The 20,772-nt window shown below is 37.0% G+C and overlaps 1 protein-coding gene across 3 annotated transcripts in view; it reads left to right on the top strand.

The window, feature by feature from the left end:
* Positions 1–20,772, top strand: part of E(bx) (nucleosome-remodeling factor subunit NURF301 E(bx)) — a 92,448-nt gene that overhangs the window by 54,216 nt on the left and 17,460 nt on the right. Inside the window, exons 19-26 of one of the 3 annotated variants that reach the window (XM_083135530.1) lie at positions 958–1,184; positions 3,210–3,359; positions 4,081–4,224; positions 6,225–6,308; positions 7,327–8,240; positions 12,107–12,341; positions 14,745–14,968; positions 16,094–16,376. In XM_083135530.1, the coding sequence (XP_082991656.1) occupies positions 958–1,184; positions 3,210–3,359; positions 4,081–4,224; positions 6,225–6,308; positions 7,327–8,240; positions 12,107–12,341; positions 14,745–14,968; positions 16,094–16,376 (2,261 nt within the window). Of the gene's footprint in view, positions 1–924; positions 1,185–3,209; positions 3,360–4,080; positions 4,225–6,224; positions 6,309–7,326; positions 8,241–12,106; positions 12,342–14,744; positions 14,969–16,093; positions 16,377–20,772 lie in introns of all 3 variants that reach the window. The other 2 variants (XM_083135531.1, XM_083135528.1) reach the window with 2 other exon arrangements.

Below are 20,772 nucleotides of genomic sequence, written 5' to 3'. Positions count from 1 at the left end.
CCTCGCTACTGGCGCCGGGCGAGATCTGTCTGCCTGGCATATGATTGATACGTCTTAACTCTGCTGCGCATGCGCAATTTACATGGCTCATAATGTTTACTTTCACGGGAAAAAATAGGGAAACTTACTTTCTGGATGCGCCTCGTATTATATTTTTCTTGCTCCCCCCCCCCTTTTCTTTTATAAAAGTGATCACTGATAAAAGGATGCTTAGTGTAGGTTTTCAACTGTTCAATTTTAGATATCCTCTATACAAGGCATAGAACTAAGTGTTTTCATGAATAATTTGCCACTTTCTGATGCAAACACAATTGAATATGATTTTTTTTTTTTTTATTTTTTTTTCAAAATTTATAACTGTATTTCTAGTAAATGTAGAAAAATGAAAATGAGCTTAAAAATTGCACCCAATAATGAGTGCTGGAGTTTTGTTTTTAAGCCCACTTGTATGCACAGATAGGCTAATCAGGACAGGGTGGAATAAAATCTTCATCCCAGGCCCAAAAAAGTAGGCAGTGTGATATGACCAACCACATCAGACATTTTTTGACTGAATATAAGTCTGTTAGTACATAACGTATGTTATTTTCCTAATAATAAAAGCTGTTTATAATTTATGGTTAGATGTATATTGGTAAGCAATTAAATGTTCAAATTCAGTGTGAATGTTGAACACTTGTTATTGGATCAGTATACTTTCAATTATTTATGGCATGGTCCATTTTCCCATTTCTAGCATATAGTTGCCTTTGTGAGTAGACACAAACTCTTTGGTATCTCTGCTTGAATTTTAAGTTATACACTGTGGACATATTTATGTTTAATTTTTGGTTTAGTTTCTCTATCGATGTTTCTCAGCCTCCCACATTCCTTATTTGTGCAAAGCCAAGCTGCTGCTAATCCTGGCCCATGTCATGTTCCTAGGTTAGAGAAGGCTAATGCCCACATTGTTACTAGGAGCCGGACAGGATCTCTAGCGCCGAAGCCCGAGAAGTTTGATCCTAGTGGCACTGCGAATGCAGGGAAGCTGGAGACGGTGAGCTCGAAGGCCTCGGCAGAGGAAATCAAGGAGAAAATGGAACAACAGTTACGGCTACAGAGGGCAGCACATCAGCAGAAGCGAGCTCTGGAGACACTCAAAGTTCCTGTGCAGCAGGTTGTCAAAGTCGTACATGCAACACAGGGTGAGTTCCTATGTATGAGTTTTTTTAATTATATGTGTAGGAGTTCATACCATTTTTTTGATAAAAAAAATATGCCAGCTCAAGGTATTGATATTGCCTTAATTTACTACAATAAATTAACCAATTTCTTCTAAACTGTCAGTGGAGACTACATTACTATCTTTCTTTTTCCTTCTACTAAGTAATGGAAAAATCTGAAACTGAACATATTTTTTCTTTAATTTTGTTTTAAACACAACTTAAAAGTGTCAATGAATATCTAACTACATTAGTTAACTTCAACTCCCCCCCCCCCCCCATGGACCGTAAGTAGAGCCACATATTCATGATGAATAAAATATAAAGATTTCAGTACAAAAACTGGGTACATTTTGGGTTCAAATGCACTACATAAGATGGCATTTCTTTGTTAACTTTAAATTTGATTTTATAACTTTACTTATTTCACAAAATAAACTTTCCCTTTCCAATTGGACATTTATGTAGTTATCACTTATCAGAGTATTTAGTTTATTCCTGTGTAAAGGAGTCCCTTTGTGCTTCTCAAATATTTACAGCAGGATTAATAAATTTTTCCATGATTCGCATAACTCACAGGATAATTCAGACTTCAGAAAGTGTTACATTAGTAAATATACTCTAAATTTCGTGTTTGAGTTTCTTTTGCATTTTGCAGCTCATTACGCATAGTTTTGTGACAAAACATGCTACAAAAATGCATCTCGTACCTTTCAGAAACATGCAAACATACAGGGTTTCCACTGGCCTGGAAAACATGTAAATGTTTTGGAAATTAACTTAAAAGAGTGGAAAGGTCAGGGAAATTCCATGTTTCTCTGAAAAACAAATTTTGCTTTTTCCTCTAACCACCTTCTTCATTGGGTTTTTTCTTTGTATAAAAATGCTCTTTTAGGTTGTACAAGATGTTTCAATAAAATGGGTATTTTTTTTTAATTCGGCAAAAGGAATACCAATAATTCTAACCTTAAACACAGTGTTATTTCACATTTCTTGTTTTCGTCGAATATTAAATGTGCATGCCTCTAACCATAAGTTATTCCTAATTCAGGGTTTCCACTGGCCTGGAAAACATGTAAAAGTTTGGGAAATTAACTTAAAAAGAGTGGATAGGTCAGGGAAATTCCATGTTTCTCTGAAAACAAATTTTGCTTTTTCTTCTAACCACCTTCTTGATTGGTTTTTTTCTTTCTATAAAAATGCTCTTATATGTTGTACAGGGTGTTTCAATAAAATGGGTATTTTTTAATTCAGCAAAAGGAATACCAATAATTCTAACCTTAAACACATTGCCATTTGTGAACTGAACACCTTGAGGAATTCACACAAACAGCCTGAGAAGGAGATCAACCATGACACATTCCAACACGTCAATATTAATGATCATGATTTCAATGTAGATGTGTTTTTTTAGGCTTCTTAATGGTCTCTAGCTGCCTGAACTAATCAGAAACAAATAAGGTGAATTGACATAAATCACTATCTTTGTAAAAAGTCATAAAAGCGACTAAATTTCATGAGTCAAAGTTTCAACAAATGGTATAGTTTTGTTAACAGCAGTCAGTGACTGTTGTCAACATCAGGAGGGAAAATTTCCTCCAGAAAATTAAAATGCCTGTTTTATTGAAACACCTTGTAGTTGTTAATTTGTTTTTGTCATTGTTGAATAAACTTTATCTATTTGAATAGTTTGCAAAATTGAAGACTTGACAACATATTTATTAATGTGTTAGACCATTATAGAGGGGTTTGGAAAGCTATTTTAAAGTATCAGGAAAAGTCAGGGTATTTATTTTGGTTCAGTGAACTAACTGATTGTCTTGTAGCTGTCTACTGACTTGTTTGACACAGGAAGTATTCAGGGGCTACAATTTTCCCCTCCTTCCCCAGCTATTTCTTTACAATGAATGCCATCCTTTCTCAGTAGAGATATAAGTGGTTCTTAAATGCATGTAATAATAGCAATTATATTTATTAATCTTTTGTGAAATCTGTTTACATTGTCAGGAGCTGATGGTACTACTCGTGCAGTAACTAAAGTAGCCATACCACCAACACCCACAGGCCAGGGAGGAAATACAAAAACAATAATTGCAGGAACAAACAATGCAGGGGCAAAGGCTATTGTTGGCACCCGAAGGATATTCATGACAAAAGGTGAGGTGTTACACTCTTGTGAGGTATATATTTTGTAATAGGGATGGGCCGATATGAAATTTTGGCCGATACCGCTAAAGTACCAATATAAAATTTACCGATAACCGATATTCTTCCAATCCCATATACAGTAAAATTAGATATGGTACTTGAAGAACCTGAAATGTTCATTGATCTCCTTAACAAATGTGTGTTTCGAGGTGACTGCAGTACAAAAGAAGTTTAATATTTAGACAATAATTTTTTTAGAAAGTAGGGCATCGAGATTATCCATAAAAATTACAACAAAATGGAAGAATTTTGCACTAAATTATAAGATATTTATCGATATATCGGATCAGTAAAATAATTGGTAATTTTACCAATAAACCGATACAGTGATATGCCTATATCGGTCGTAACCGATAGAGTACCGATTAATCAGTCCCATCCCTATTTTGTAATAAATCGTTGATCAAGGGTATGTGTTTTTGATTCATTCACTCAGGCTCAATCCTATTATAACATATTGACAGTAGATGAGGAAACTACCTTTTCATCTATGATGATGAGTCTATAGAGATATTCCCATAATTATAATGACTTAAGTAAGGTACATGTTGCGACTATTGTCATGGTCAATGGTACAATGTTGACAGCATGCAGCATAAAATATCAACTTTTTTATAATGTTAATTATGTATTACGCTTATAAGTAATGCTTTTCCTTTTTATTTCCTAGATGGTACCACTAGAGTAGTATCTGGACCTACAAGCATCTTGCCTAAATCTGTAGTGGGGCAGGGTGGGTTGAATGTAGCTTTGTCAGGTCAACAACAGTCACTGATTAAGATACAAACAGCAGGTGGTCAGACTACTTTAGCAGGTAAGTGCATTGTTACTTTTCTTTCACATATGTGGTACATTATAATGTTTCAAAACTTCGGAACCTATGGAATTAATTAAATGTACTAAAATTCCTTCACTGACCTTGAAATCTTTGAACTTTATTGTTTTTTAGGTTCTCTTTCACTAAGGGGAGAGAATGAAATCATAGGAATTTTGCATGCATTCTAATGATTCTACAACAGTTAAATTTCATCTGATTAGGGCTGAACCGATACTGATACGCTTACCGATTCTCACAAGTACCTATGCTTGAAAATTGTAATAATTAAAAGTTCTTCATAATATTGGTTGAAGTTAGTGTCCAAGTGTTGCACTCCAATTATATTCATTTACCAAAGCTCTGCTTTAAAATATTCAAGAATTATGTCAGAATATTGTAATACATGTTATGTAATCATAAAATCTAGTTTTTCACACAAAATTGGTGCAAAATTAAAAGAAACTTTGAGTTTTGCATGCTTTACAGGGTAATTAGACTCCACAAAAGTGTCGTCGTAGTTTTCTTTTTTTCCCCTCAACATTGGTATCAGCTCAGTTCTAATCTCAATGTATGGTAAGAAAAGTCTTGTGAAAGAAGGAAACAGGGTGGAGTTGATTTTGAACAAATTTGATAGTGAAGTTTCAAGTAATCTGAACAAACTTGTATGGATTTGTCATGAAAAGTCACTTGTCTGATGTTACCAACACATGACTTCAAGTATCATATTTATATTTTTGTAAGTAACGGTTGAAAAATTCTAATTTTCCCATGATATAAAAGCAAGTTATGGTGAAATGCATAGTGTATTTTCAAAATCTGCATTTGCAAGGATTGCTTTGTATCATGACTAAAATCTGTGCCAGATTGGTCTAGTCAGTATGGCATGTAACTGCCATGTGGGAGACCTGGTTCGATTCCCAGGGAGGGTGACCTAAGGTTGGAATTTTCCAGCCTTGTACATGAATAATGCAGTTCTGAGGTTCACCCAGCCTCAAATAAATGAGTACGGGGAGGTAAAGGCAGCCAGAGCTCCAAAATGACTAACATCAAAGGAAGAATGTGTGGGGCCCTATTCCCACATCCCTTCCCTTTACCTTATAGTTTAAATCAAAATCGTGTTTAACACTTTTATTTCAATTGAGCTAATATAAATATTCATAATGATATTGCCATCAGAGTATGATAATATCAGTTTAAATTAGGGATGGGCCGATATGAAATTTTGGCCGATACCGATAAAGTACCGATATAAAATTTACCGATACTGATAACCAATATTCTACCGATCCAATATAAAATTAGAAATGGTCCTTGAAAAACCTGAAAGGTTCACTGACCTCTTTAAGAAATGTGTGTTTTGAGGTGACTGCAGTGCAAAAGCAGTTGCATATTTAGTCATTTACTTTTTAGAAAGTAGGGCATGGATATTTTCCATAGAAATTACAACAAAATGGCAGAATTTTGCACTAAATTATCAGATAATAATCGATATATCGGATCGGTAAAATAATCGGTAATTTTACCGATAAACTGATACACCAATATGCCTATATCGGCTGATACCGATAGAGTACCGATTAATCGGCCCCATCCCTAGTTTAAATTTAAAGCAGCAAAATTCTTCAGCAAAAGAATATTAATCAGTCAACTAATATTTCCGTTATTTCAAACTGTGTTGGGTTGTCATAGTAAAGTTACAATGTATGTTCATAATACTTATTTTATGTATATCTATTCAGGCAATTTTAATTTTTAAAATACTTGCATTCTCGTCAGTCAGAATTTGTAAATGTATCGTGGTAGTACTACCTGCTTAGGCCTAAGTGTTACCATAATTGTGAGATATCATTGTTTGGGTGTGCAATAGACATATGTAAATTTGCCCAATGAAGTGAACATTCTCTCTTTATGGGGCCAAAGAGGAATATAGTTTTGCTGCAATAAAACCTTCAATGTGTTTGATGTAAATGTATGAAATTTGTTTGCTTTCATTTCAGCTGCATCTCCCCAACCAGCACAACAGAAAGTACAAATTATTAAAACACCCGATGGAAAGATACAAGTAAAAGGATTGCTGCCAGGTGAGTTGGGAACTTCAGCTATAACTTATATACATACCTGTTATTGGATTGTTTATTGGCATCTTAGAATAATATACCCTAAAGGTGTGCTTTGGTGGGAGACACATTGATAGAAACCAGTGAAAGAAATGGTATGTGGAGGGCATACTCTTATACTCTTTCTTGTTAAAACCTGCGTGTGCTGGTGGCCATAAAACTTCAAGGTGGTAAACTATGTTCCTTAGTCAGCTTGAATTTATTCTTTGTTTTCCTCATTTCCTCCCCTTTTCATATTGGGACACAAATTGAGGAGAGTGGGCGAGGATGAGGAAAATTATCATCAGTATTCAAAACTTTCTCTTCTCCATGAATTAGAAGACTGATAGACCTTTGTTCAGGGAGTGAATGAAAAAACTGTAACATGCGATGTAGAGCACTGTATCTAGGAAGTACAGTGCAACCCCAATTTTACATTTCCCCTTATTTTTAAGTTTTTTAAAATTTGATTCCTTGGAAAATGTAAAATCAAGGTTCCACTGTAATTACATACATTTCAGTGTAAAAATTTCTCTAGAACGTATAAATTTTATTTATCAGTATGATATTCAGGTGTGAAGGCTATATGTCTTGCACCTTTTTTTTAATATTTAAATAATTATATTTAATTTCTACAGACTTGTTAGTGCATTGTTTAATTATTTGGTTTGTTGTTTTGCAAGACATGCAAATATGCATATCAATACATCTCAGAATATGTTAAGTAAAGAAACTTTTTTTTTTGTGACATCTATTACTTTGGCTAAATCAAGATCAGTAAACTTTACTTACTTGTAATATCACAGGCAATTAGTAAGGAATTCAAAGTTTATGTAAGTGAATGTTCTTCGCTGGGACTCCCTTGTAAAGGAGTGTTTGCATTGTTACCATGTAATCAGTGTGTCTCACGTTTGATTCCCAGTAGATGCACATTTCAGTAGTTTAAATTGCACTTTATAAACTATAGATTGAAATGTTCCTTATTTTCCCATTGCTATTCTAGGTCAACAATTGGTTCAGCTGCCAGATGGGAAAATCCACGTTATGACAACAGCCCAGCTACAGCAGCTAACTCAGCAAACACAAGTTCAGACACGTACAACCGCAGCAGTCACCCCAAACACTACAAAAACAGTGATACGTACCACTGCAGGACAAGCTACAAAGGCATCTGGTACTCTAACAAGCACCACTCCGATCAAACAAGCCGCTACTGCGGCAACTGCTGTCCGAGCAGTTTTACCTCAGACACCTGCTGGTCAGGCAACTCCCAAAACTCCACAGACTGTTGTGATTCGACAACAGATACCGGGAATTTCAGGAACTCCAGTTGTTCAGAAAGTTGCGGGACAGCCCGGAACTGTTGTCGTGGGTGGTGGACAGCTGTTGGCACCGGGACAGATCGTTGTCAGTGGGAATCAAGTAGTCGGGACTCCGACACAGGTTGTCACTGCTGGTGGACAGCTCGTTAGTGCAGGGCAGATTGTCGTTAGTGGTGCAAATCAGGCAGTGACGGCATCTCTCGCCCAGCAGCTGGCCTCAGGGAAAGCTCAGATCGCTACGATTGGTGGACAGCAAGTGCTGATTCGCACCGCAGCTCCTGGTACGGCACAAGCTGTGTTGGGTACTGCAGGTGGTGCAGTTGTTGTGTCGGGAGCAGTTGCAGTGACCAGTGCTCCGCCGCTCACTACCCTAGCCGGGCAGGTCGGCACTGCAGGAACATTAGTGTCTGCAGCCAGTGTGCCTGTCTCATCAACCCCTGTCATAGTGAAAGCTGGACAACAGAATACTCAAGTGGCAGTGAGGACTGTGAAATCACCAGCAAATGCAGTCACAACCATGACAACAACTGCAGCTGGAGCTGTAACAAGTGCTACAAAAGTTTCACAGCAGCAACAGATTCAAGCTGTTGTACAGGTGACTAATGATTTGTTTCTTTTGTCAATCATAGTAATGTGAGTTAGTGAATTTTGGCAATTTATGGGTAACTAAATTCTTGTCCGATTGTCTATTTAGAACAGGATTGCGAGTCTTATTAATTCTTGATCAGTGCCCAATAGACTATTAATGGTGAAATCGCATCAGTTAACAGCACAATTTTAGTCCAAACAAAGCGGTCACATGTTTTTCTTCTATTTCAAAGTATTTTATTAAACAAAATTTTAATGCATGACATACATCAATGTAAAGATGAGATTTCATGCATACCGTGCAGAGAATAAGGGCCAAAGCTGGCCCAAAGCTCAGCCGATCTCAAGTGCAGTCATGCTCCTGCTGGGTTCCCATCATCCATAGCAGCCTCACGTGACTCCACCAGCGCCACCCATTGGCTGCCATTCCGGATCGATTGCCGTTAGGAGCATTCACTTTACTCTATTTCCTACTCCATTTATTCTTTTCATTCTCATCTGTAAGGTGTGTGTTATATATAGATGTATTCTCCGAAACCTCATATTTACATTGATGTACAATATGCATTACAATTTGGTTCATAACTTCTGTTGCAATTCTTAAAGCTACCCCTTCCGATAGAAAATTCAATTATTTTGAATAAGCTAGAACCACATGACCACTTTGTATGGACTCAAATCTTCCAGCATGACATCACACTAATATGGTTTATTATTAGTATTATAACATTAATATTTCCATTGTGAAGAGGGAATAAATGAACAAAGTACAATGAACTAACTCCTACATTTTTAATTTTATATGTTAAAAAATCATGCCTTTAGTGGCAAGCCAAATTCTAATGCATGAATGTTTACCATAAATGGCATATCAGAATCTGTAAACATCCACTGTTCAAAATGATTCAGATACACAATTTCCAACTTTCAAAACAGAGGATGTTTGTTAAATTTTTATATACTTTTTTGCAGTACATTGTTGTGCTGTTCATCTGTCAGGGTTGGCATTTTTCTCTTTTTCTTAAAAAAAAACAATCTGGGTGAGTTTTTTTAAAGATAAAACCTGAAAAAAACTGGGCAAAACTGGATTTTACGGGGTTTTTTTCAGTTTATGTTTATAAATATAGATATTTTAAAAATGAAATAAATTTTTCCCTGATAGTAATTTATTAGAACATTAAATTTGTATTGTTCTGGTTCACTGAATCAAAAACTATTTAATATTTTCTGTTAACATAGTTAAGAATTGACAATCAAGGTCTCACACCTTGAAATGATTAAACTAAAAACATACATAAACCGTTCCGCAAAAGCCCATTGAGGACCCAGGTCTACCTACAGATTGCTGGCATCACTCCCACCTGATCCCACTCTGAGGTGGAAAATCATCCAACCAGTTTTGGGGTGACGTGTTGGTCAGCACGGGGAACCCCCAGTCTTCATCGTAGGTTTTTTATGACCGGGTTACGCTACTCATTTGTAGCTCCCCAATTTAATCAGGATGGTGAGTGTTCACCAGTCTCACACACAGGCCAATGTCTTAGGAGAAAGTCTGTTACGTTTCCCCCAGGAGACTCGATTGATTGATTGATTTGTTGTTTTAAGTCCACTTTATGCACATTAAGGCTAATCGGGACTGGACCTACAGTTTAAAGTGGGATCCGAACCACTTGTGCCTCCACCGGGTATCGAACCCGGGACCCCTTGATTGCAAAACGACAACGCTACCACTGCGCCATCGGGAAGGCCCCCAGGAGACTCGAACCCGCACGAGGGCCTCCCCGATGGCGTAGTGGTATCGTCGTCACTTTGTAGTCACGAGGTCGCAGTTTCGATACCCGGTGGAGGCACAAGTGGTTCGGATCCCACTTTAAACTGTAGGTCCAGTCCCGATTAGCCTTACTGTGCATAAAGTGGACTTAAAAAGACCAACTCAATCATTCGAACCTGCACACGTCTCGTAGCCAGAGCCCAAAGCATGATGTCTTAGACTGCACACCCATAGTGCGGGACAAATGATTAAATTATCTAAAATACTATGTTCTGAATTATTTGACAAATTGTTTGATTCTACTCTTCCTGGATGGCGTTAGTTAATAAATCTGTGATCAGTTCCCAGGGTTGCGCATTGCAATAATGTGCTAGGGAGGCTCATTAGAGGAGGTACCCCTCCCCCACAAACAAACACACATCAGTCATCCAGGCTATTAACAATAAGTCAATGGTTGTCCTCTCATTTAACTTTAACAGTAAATGAATTTTTTGTAAAATGAAAATTGTCGGGCTTTCCTTTTTTACACTTGCACGTTGGTTTCGTAATGGAGCAAAAAAATAGAATTGTGACTCGTAAAATCAATACCGGCTGAATGAATTTCTCCGTAGATTCCAGAATAATGACTCTTCTTTTTTAAATAAATAGTTTAAAAATAATATTATAATATATTTTACGTGTCACAATTCTATTTTTTTGCTCCATTACGAAACCAACGTGCACGTGTAAAAAAGGAAAGTCCGACAATTTTCATTTTACAAAAAGTCAATTTACTGTTAAAGTTAAATGAGAGGACAACCATTGACTTATTGTTAAAAGCCTGGATGACTGATGTGTGTGTGTTTGTGGGGGAGGGGTGCCTCCCTGGCTGTGACATAAACTCTTCTTGCTTCGGATATCTATTATTTTTTCCCAATGCATATTCAGTGCCGACTATGTGATTATGTTTGCCAAAGTAGATGGGGAAGGAGTTTATATACATATTCTTCAAGCCTTCTCCCAGGCTGGGATAACACTTTTTCTGAAGGAAAAAATAAGTTGTTTTTTTTTTTTCATCATTTTCAGGAATTACAACAGCACTATTTCCACCTCGCTTATTCAAATTCTGTTTTTTTTTGTGTGTGTGTGTGTGTGTGTTTCGGCTACTCTCAACGATGATGAGAGACTCAAAAAGAACACCACCCATGCTCAGGCCAAATTTGAGCCTGGGGCCCCCGCATTCTAACACATTGTGATAACCACTTGTTCACGAACGTCAAAAATGCATTTTTTTACAATATATTTCTCCCGAATTTTTCACATTTACATTACTTTCAATGTAGACGTGGACAGTCCAGTTAATTAATATTTACGCTGCAATCTTTCCGTTAGCCCTTTTCTTTGAGTCTGAGAGACACAAAATTCCCTGCATGTGGTTAAAATGTTTGATAGTAAGCAACACTGCTGGTTTTCGAACACACACTTCGGCTGTACTGCCAGACCCGAAGCAGGACTGCAACTCAAACAAGTGTGCCACTTTCTGTGACAGAAGTGTACAAGTCTTTACTAGCAGACAGTAGACAAACGTTTTTATTTGAGAATGTCCACTTAGTGTTCACTACAATACTTTTTTTTTAATTGCAATATATTTGCCTACCTCCGTGGGGAGTAAGTAGCACAGCATGCTATGACACTAAGGATCCTGCGTTCGAATCACAGTCTTGACATGGGTGTTCTTTTTGCACATCCCTTCATCATTTTCATCACTCATCCTTATCTTTGGGTTTAGCCAAAAGTGGCAGAAGACCGAAGTAAAATAAACTTAATAATGAAAACAGGGTTGTTTCATACAGGGGCTGTAATACATTTAAACATTTTGCACTGTCATCCATTACATTGCTCTCTAAAATTAACTTGTTGCTTGTTAAGATGTTAATAATAAGGAAAGTTTTAAAAATATATTGTTCCTTTTTTTTAATTTTGGGGCTCTTTTTTGAATGTTTTTAGGTCATAAATGCATTTTTATTCTGCATTTTTAGCAATTGTTAGTTCATTAAATTCCTTGCCTTAGTGATGTGCAAAATTGTGAAGAATTTATATTAATTGTTCACTTTCTTTACCAGAATCAGATCCAGGCACAGTCACCAGTGAAATCTCCAGCGACAGTTCAGTCCCCTGTGTCTCCACAACAGCAGCAGGCTGCTCATCCTCCAGGAACAGTGATGCAGAGGGCAACGGCCCAGGTGATCCAAACATCCCAGGGACCTCGGATAGTCCTTCAGGGTCTCCAAGGAACCGACCTTACGCCTCAACAACTTGCAGCAGTACAACAGCAGGTGAAACAGCAGTTATTGAAAGGTAAGAACCTCATTATTGTTAACCGTTTACCTATTCCTCAAACCCAAGAGAACACATGTTATTTACAGTGGAGTCTCGATTTTACGTTTTTCAGGGGATGCAAAATGGTAGATTTAAATCGAGGATAGTTTTATGTAACATTTTGCTGTGTTGGGACCATCAAGATTTAATGTATAATGCGGGAAAATGTAAAATCCGGAAACGTAAAATCGGGGTTCCACTGTGTGTACTAGATTTTTTCACGTGTGTGTCGTACTATACTTCTGTAACCCTTGGCAACATCAAGTATGTTTTTACGAAAACATCTTGAATGAAGCAGATGCAGATGTATCTGAGAATTTGTGACCTCAGCTTTTTGAAACATGTTTACTTCTACAGAAGTTAAGCGAGCAACCATGTAACCAATGACTACTTCTTCTATACCTGGTTTCTTTTTAACCATTTACTACTTTTTAAACCAATTTCTTAACCTGATTTTTAACCAATTTCTCTTTTACCATTTCTGAAGAGTTAGACATCTGACTGCCACATGGGTGATCTAAGGTTGGAATTTTTCTTTCCTTGTCCCTGAATTAAGTGGCTCTGGCACTCACCCAATCTTGCTGCTGATTACATCATCTCCAACATGGCTGAGATCGATGTGTCGAGCTCTACCCCCTTCTCCCTGTATATGCCTCATGGCATGGTGCAAATTACATTGGGAACTTTACCTATTTTACTTCTGAAGCTGTTTTAACAATGTCAGAATTTGTCAGGTACATGTGTATTTTTTTTCAATAATATTGTCATTTCATAATTAGGAGGAGAAAGATGCTGTAGTAGATAAATATATGTATCAGGCACATATATTCTAGGCTATTACCGAAGCCAAAACAAAAATACAGGACATAATCGACTATCAAATGTGGCTGATCCTTCACTCTCGCATAATGACGTGTAAAAAAAGCACTTGTGAATGGTCACCTTTTCTTTAAACTATCACCAGGCTTCTTCTTGAAGATTCTTCCCCAACCATCTGTGACGTATTGTGATGGCTTCTAGCCCAAGCACTGGACAAAGAAGTCTTTAGTTTATTCCGGAGATCCCCTCAGTGTTGCCAACAATTGGAATGCAAAATCCATTAAAACTCAAATTCCACCGAATGAAATGTGTGTAAAAATGTAAACATGCTTAATTGATGGCAGAGCTTATTTTCCATGTTGACAAAATATTCATGTAAAAGTCTGCATAAGGAAACATTTTAAAGACTTTAATTTGATTACGTGAATGACAGCCAGCTGTAGCACTTAATGTACCAGATTTGGCAATTTTGCAATGAAGTTGGTAAATTGTTCCTGCCGCCGCCTCTTACAACTCCGCTTTTGTTGCCAGATAAGTCTGACCTTCCACTCTCAGTTTTTGGTAATTGGCCTTGAAGGACCCCTCGCTCCGTGCCTTTGAGCCTGTCCTTCACAGCCAGTAAAACAAACATCCTTGTATGATAAGAAAAGTTGAAGTGTCTTCTTGAGTACTAAAAAACTGGATGGAGAGAAATTTTTAAAATCTTTGAAGTGACTAGTTCATGTGTTGTTCCGTCTGTGCTGTGTAGGTGCGGTAGAGTAAGATCAAATGGATATAATCCATGAACTCTTGGAATAGACACCATTCTCTTGCAATCCTTTACGAGGATAGACTTGAAATAAATTTGTATGTAGTGTTTAGTTAAAAAAGCAACCTCATCTGAAGAATCATTGTGAAAAAGTGACCCAGAAATTCACACACATGGAGAGAACAATGGAGTTTATGTTCAAGTCAATGATTTAAGGTAAGAAGAATGTAAATATTGCATATGTATGATGCTACTTTTTATAAGTAAACCTGAAATAGTTTATGTTCATTTGTTTTTAACGATTAGATTTCTATGTAATAAAAATTTCAAAAACTTGAATGAGGAATTGCCCCCACTTGGTCAAACAACTTCACAACTTCACAGGAGATAGCCCTGGTCTTGAGCTCAGCATATGCCACTATGAAACATGCCATTGTTATTAATATTCCCAACATCAAAGCTATTCTTCCCATATTGCCTCACATTACTTAGAGGCCATATTTTAGATCAATCGTATTTTCTCAATATTCTGAGATGCAGTGAAACAATTTGCTATTATTTCTGTGTGTGTGTGTGTGTGCGCCTAAAATTACTTCCTGTTCATTATATCAAGTGTTGAGTGGGTAAAAAAAATGATCCAACTTTAGTACAGTCTCATGCACTTCTAGGTTGTAATATCCCCATTGACTTTCAATGGAATCATTACAACCCAGAAGTGTGTGTGTGTGTGTGAGGTTGTCGAAATAATAATATCTTGTGCATTTTTAACAAGGTAAAAGGTGACTAGCACTAAATATTCTGGGTGTATGTTACAGCTCAGTCCTTGAAGCCTGGTTCATTGGGACCTACAAAAATCTACTTGGCAGTTCAACCTCCAGGCCAGCAAGCTGTTTCTCCAGTGTCGAGCGGTGCATCAACTGTTTCTTCCCCTACAGCAGTGTCCACCACCAACCAACCAGTACCTGTGACAGCTACTAGTCCAACTAAGCCCCAGCCGAAGGTTGTGGTTCAGCATGTGGCCCCACCTTCATCAACCCCGGTGAGTATGCCTCAGCCAGTCTCTGGGGTGGTGTGGTCAGCATAATGTGCTATAAAGCCAGAGGTCCCACATTCAAACCCTGAGTAAGGCATTGTGTTTGTCCATTCATCCTTATCACTATTAGTGACATATATGTAAAATAACCAGAATAGAAGTACTGTATACTTCAAGCTTTCATCTTACACATTTTGAGTAGTTTGTTTTCTTGGTTTTATCAATAGACCAAGATAAAATACCCTTAACCACTTCAAAATAGAATACTGATATTAAATAGAAGATATTTATTGCAGAAGTTGTATGGAAAACTTAATTTTAACATTTAATGGGTAGAATGTTGTACAGTTACAGACACTTCTGCATTGACTTGCAAAGGGATCATTACAACCCAGAAGTGTCTGTCACTGTACAGACATAACCTAATGATTTTGAGCTTGATGTTAATTTTCTTGTCATACTTTCAAAGCTATCTCACTTTATTCCTACCTTGTACATATGATAACAGCCTCTGTACCAATATAGTTTCTCAGGAAATATTTATATTATTTGAAATGGTAAGTATCTGCATCTGCATTGTAATTGGTTCTAAATTTATCTGTAATTATCAGAAATAGTAAATTTTATGCTTTGTCACATTACAACATAATTGGGATGGACCGATCTGAAATTATGACCAATTATGATAACCGATATTCTACCAATCCAATATAAAGTTTCAAATGTTCCATTGACCTTTTTAATAAATGTATGTTACAACATCAATGCAAAAGAAGCTACATATTCAGACATTTGCTTTTTAAAAAAGTAGGGAATGGAGGTTATACATTTATATCCATAAGTTATAAAAAAATCGCACTAAATTTAAGATCTTTATAGATATGTCAGATTGGTAAAATACTGGTATCTTTACAGATAAACTGATACAACGGTATGCATATATCAACCGATACCGATAGCATGCCAATTAATCGGTCCCATCTCTTATCACATAATACCATGTGACCTTTGACTTTATCTGTGACAAACTTATTAGTATTGCAGTTAAAATGCCAATAGTATGTATTGTAATATTATGGATTTGTCATTTAGATTCAGCACCATCTCATGTAAAATTGCTTTCTTTTACAGATATCATTGGGAGTATCTGGACAACAACAAAGTCTTCTTAATAGTCAAGTTTTGAACAATCAGCAGCAAAATCAAGGTGAACAAGCAATCTTAACCAATTCTGCCTCACCTAGCAATCTAGCAAGCACTGACAGCTCCGAATCCTGTACAGAGCAGCCCCAAAATCAGTTCCTGGCTGTCACTAGTGACATGCCGGTAGGTGTAAGGGTGGCTGGTGTTGGTACTAAATCACCAGACAAGTCACCAAATAAATTTGTCCTAACTCCAGATTACATTCAGCAAAGTAAGTAAAAATCTTACCAGGGTTGTCAGAAAAAGTTCAATTTTGATTACAGAGTGGTCAGAAAGTGCGCAGATGGCTTTTGTTGAGAGTAAACGGAAGAATGTATATGCTCACATAAAATATTTATGACACCCAGCTTGATCCCAATTTCGCTGTTACCCTTTTTTAATTCCTGAATATGTCCTGGTTTTGAAACATTGCAAGGAAGATCTGAAATTTACTGAGCTGGAAATACACCATTTTCACGAAATATTAATGAAAATTTCATACTTTTTATGATATTTAGTTTCTGTAACGTGTTGTGTGTCATTTTCGAACCCTGCAAGATACATGCACTCCAGAAAAGTACCATTACCGGTACCAGGCCCGTAGCTAGAATTGATCTCCAGGGGGGCTCACATGTTATCGTGAGGGGTTGTAGACAAACTCCATTTTCAAAAGTTTAACAGTATTAAATGAAGGTAATGTGTGTGGGGGGGGGGGGTCATCAAGTTAATGTAAAACGTAAAATTTAGAAATATGCAAATACTACAGTTTTTTTTTCTATATCTTCTAAAACATCTCTTGAAGTGTTAATTTACTTCTACTGACATCATCCCTTACTACACACTTCATACTACTTTTGATGATACAGATATTTATATCATACAAGAAAAGAATACACAATATTCAATCATACTGCCTTCAGTACATTTCGCCCCTGCGTGAAGCAATAAAACTCCTCTTCGTTCCCAGAAATTGGTAGTTTTTGACATAAGACGCAGATGTGGAAGGGGCAGCGAAGGTACAGAAGTTCCCTCAAAAAAAGAACTTTCTAAAGTCTAGAGAATCTTCTACCTAAGCCCCGCGACAGGTTAAGTTTGCAGCAACTTTTCTCATATATAGACACAAACGTGCACGCAGAATTTAGTTCCGCTGCAATACTGCCGATTTTCTCACTGTCTATGATATGAACAGCTCGGCGGTTGAGACAAGACTGGCACAGGAGATGCTGAGCGCCGTTCTAGCGTGGATTAATACATAAAACCTGCTGCAAACTTAACCTGTCGCGAGGCTTAGACTTCGGCTCGTAAACAAAATGAATGAAAGTGAAAGCTGCTGTCTGCATTTTCACTTTTCACTTCAAATAAATTATACAAAAATTGTTTTTACCTAATGTCAAGGGAGCTGACAGCAGTGCCAGGAAGGGCTGAGCCCCCCTCGCTTCTGCCTGACTACGGGCCTGACCATTACACTTATATCTTTCCATTCCCATTCAAAATAAAGACACTATCTTTTCCAGTATCACATGGTTATGTTATCAAAGGTTCCTGGGTTCATTTTGTAGCAAGGATACATTTCAGTTGTTCTTTAATGTGTAGGCCCAGTTCCAATTAATCTCTTTTGCCATACACACAGATGTTTCTGTACTTTAAAATGAAGACAAACTCTTCTACCTCGTTCTTTGCGATTGTCTTATGCCACTGTTTGCAATCATCAAAGAATATGCCAACATATGCAACATCTTTTCAGCCTTGGAATATCAAAAAATGTTTTTAAGAAAATTGAAAACCTGCAATTATACTTGAATTCTTCTGTGCTACTAGACAAACTATGCAACCAAAATTTAGGCCAATAGTAATGGATGTACAAATAGTAACGAAGACTGAAGTTGTACTTCATAATGCCAAAATAGATATGAGCTTGTGTCTGTAGTATGGTAGTGGGCGCAACTTTCTGACCACCCTGTAAGGTGGAACGAGGGGAACATTGAAGTGCGTAGTTTTTTTTTATGTTAAGGAGACTGTTTCTTAATTTGTTTTATTTTTTATTCAAAATTTTTTAAGAAATTCCCATCATGTACAGTACTAGATTGCTAATGGTGACATGCTTTTTGTATATGTTTTAAGAGGATTTAATTGTTACATTTCACTGGCGGTTTCAGGATTCGCGAACAAGGGGTACGATAAGCAAAATAGTGCTTCCCCCTGTACTTATACAGAATGAAAATCGATTACCCAGTTTCCTTTACCAATTGACGTGACAAATGTACAATTTACTGCAAAAGCAAGTGCGTAACCTATTTTTGTTCACATTGAATTTCAATAAAATCAAAATTTCCTGCTTTTCCGTTCATCCATTGATAATTTTGTACAATAAAATTTGCTCGTGGATTTTTCTTCTAGTAGAATTTTTTTCTAGCAACTTTACGTGTAGTAGTTTGACAATTTTTTTTATAAGTTTAACGATACAGTATAATTAACCTAAGAACTTTTTGTAATATACAGCTCTAGTAGAAAGGATCCCATATTATACAGGTATATTTCTATATGCTTCTAACGAAACTATTAACATTTAATTCTTAATATTTAATAATTAAATAATATAATTAATGCCTCTATATTGTTAATGTATTTTGTATTTGTTATAATAAAACCTAGTACATGATACGAGGTATTACATACAACAGTGGCGGCACGTGGTCTGATTTTATGGGTGTGCACTTCAGACTCGTGTCCAGAAGAAGTGTTATCAACCCTCCCAAATACTCGCACACGTTTTTGCGTACATAATGATGCTAAATGTATTGGCAACCCAAGTGAAGACCACCTTTTACTGAAAATGAGGCTATGGGAGAGTTTTATTTCATGAAAAGTATCAAAAAATATTAATATATATAAATTGGAAATACTTCGGTGAATTTTCCGTCGATCACGAGAAGAGTGATGTTATTGGGTGTATATATAATTCAACATTCGATAACCTGACAAAATCACTATAAGCATAGAAATACCGATCTACAATATTTAATATTATTAAATAATTAGTAAAAATTTTCTCCTTCGCTCCACTGATAATAGTGAACAAGCATAATAACATTTACATACATCAAACAAGAAGAGCCAGGTGATTATCCGGGGCGCCGACCTCGTAGGGCTGCCAAACCGAGGATCCTCCTTGATTAGAGGCAAATCCTAACCGTGGCTATTTGTTTCTTTGTTTGAATTTATTTTTTAGCTGCACTTTATGCACAGAAAAGCAAATAGGGACGACCTACAGTTTAAAGTGGAATCCGAACCACTATGTGCCTCGACCGTGTCCGTGGCTATTTGTTTTAAAAAGAGTTGGATTTATTGTTGACAAGAATTAATTGAAGTTACTGCTGAATAACTTAATAAGATTGCAAAATCATGAAGCAATTTAAGCTAAGAGATTTTTGTTGTTTTGATGTCATTATGTATGTATTAATTAAACACATACCTACAATAAAAGTGTTCTTCAACAGTATTAAAGTATTTTTAAAATATGGCTTTTACTTTTCGTCATTAAAACCGTAAATATATAACATGGTTATGATTTATATTGGTAGAAGGTGGAAAGTAGGGGGCGCCAAAATTTCACTTTGCCCGGGTGGAAATTTTATCTTGATCCACTCCTGCAAACAAGGTAGACGATCCAACGACCACATGCAAAAAATCAGTTGTAATCTATCTAGCAGTTGTTTACTTCTAATGACCGACAGAAGCAAGCAAAATCAAGAGAGTAATAATTATTAAAGAAAATAGCAGAACTTACTCTGTCCACTCCACACTGCCCTCTTCGTACTTCAAACTTTTCCTTTCCCTCCCGCTGTATCCATATTATGACTGCAGTCGCTGCATGCTTTGTGGCTAACTTCCAAAAATTCAACAACATTAAATATTACGTCTCTGTTTTCGCTATGTACAGTTTTTCCTTTCATTATGAAAGCAAACTGAAATAGGAACGAGCTTTTGATAGTGCAACAATTTTGCAACGCACGAGCAGGCACAGCTGACTGATTCACAGTTCCCCTGCGTGGGTTGATAATTCGACTAAAGCGCCACAAGGGCAGTTTATTTTGACCAAGCTGCACTAAGCAAAGACAATGCAAGACATTGTTTAAAGCACACGTTTCGCTTTCAGTTGCCCCCCACCCCACCCCTTCAGTCCTCCCTTCTTTCTTGGCCTATCATTGTCGGAACAGTGTGGCGAAGATATCATAGAATTTCCCTCGATTTACAACGATGTGTGGGTTGCCTCTACTCCGCTACACGATCTCGAATGGAACGGGATTGCAACACTGCTGTATCGTGAACACAACGTTAGCAGTGTGCGTGGAGCCCATAATACCGCGATCTAGAAGATCGAGTCAATTCTCTTTTCTTGCGTGCTGCAAACAGCGGCAGACGAGCACCAGGCGACTTGTGTTCCAAGCGAACGTATCTCAGCGGCAGGCACTGGTAATGTGAAGCCGACAGGGTATTGGGCTTCAGAACGTTTGATGTTTTGAAGGAGATAGTGTCCAGTGAATAAGTATAATAAAAATTAATTTCATTACAGATTTATTTGGGTGTGCACATGCAAATAGGAAGAAGCTGCTACTGACATACAATAT

This window comes from Lepisma saccharinum, chromosome 14, assembly GCF_977018435.1.
Source record: "Lepisma saccharinum chromosome 14, izLepSacc3.1, whole genome shotgun sequence".
NCBI classification, from domain to species: Eukaryota; Metazoa; Arthropoda; class Insecta; order Zygentoma; family Lepismatidae; genus Lepisma; species Lepisma saccharinum.
The sequence above is the reverse complement of the archived record's forward strand: the minus strand, read 5'-3'. Positions and strand labels throughout refer to the sequence as shown.